Source organism: Etheostoma spectabile, unplaced genomic scaffold (genome assembly GCF_008692095.1).
Source record: "Etheostoma spectabile isolate EspeVRDwgs_2016 unplaced genomic scaffold, UIUC_Espe_1.0 scaffold325, whole genome shotgun sequence".
NCBI lineage: Eukaryota > Metazoa > Chordata > Actinopteri > Perciformes > Percidae > Etheostoma > Etheostoma spectabile.
The window spans coordinates 550,243-550,811 of NW_022605585.1; the positions used below are offsets into that span (position 1 = coordinate 550,243).

General features: G+C 46.6%; 1 protein-coding gene across 3 annotated transcripts in view; it reads right to left on the reverse strand.

The window, feature by feature from the left end:
- Window positions 1-569, reverse strand: part of polm (polymerase (DNA directed), mu) — a 14,115-nt gene that overhangs the window by 7,871 nt on the left and 5,675 nt on the right. For all 3 annotated transcript variants that reach the window (XM_032511149.1, XM_032511147.1, XM_032511148.1), the window contains 2 exons: window positions 269-439; window positions 108-179 (listed from right to left, as the gene is read on the reverse strand). In XM_032511149.1, coding sequence (XP_032367040.1) covers window positions 108-179; window positions 269-439 — 243 coding nt within the window. The remainder of the gene's footprint in view (window positions 1-107; window positions 180-268; window positions 440-569) is intronic.

The window sequence follows — 569 nt, forward strand, 5'->3', positions numbered from 1 at the left end:
ACCCTTTGTTATTCCCAATACAGCCTGTAATAATTTATGAGGTTTTGAGCAATAAACACACTTTGAAAAAACAAACAAAAAACAAACAAACAAAAAAACGGACATACCTTCAGCGCTTTAAACCGCTCAGACTGCTTTGTAAATTCCACTTCCCTTGACGCTCCATTCTCCAAAATGTCCTTCAAGAAAAGAGAACACAAGTTGATCGCAAGATGATCTTTGAATGTGATAAAGTAGATAAATAAAAAAAAGGACCTTTTCTACTGACTGTGATGACTCGGAGCGAGTGTCCTCCGAGACAGGGAAGCCCTCTGAGCTGCGCCGCGCCCGTCACCGGTTCGGGGAGAGCCTTCAACACGGCGGCGGCCCGGCGGAACGCGACCCCCCGTCCATCCTCGTCACTGAGCTCGGCGTTCTCAGCCAGCAGCGACAACGCATCCTGAGACAGGAAACACATCTTCAGTCTCTCCATCTGATCAGTTTTTGAGCAAACATCAGTGGTTCTCTTTAATTTTCTGTTCCAGCCAGATCACCAAGGGCCAAGGGAACTTTATCAGGATGCATAGTAT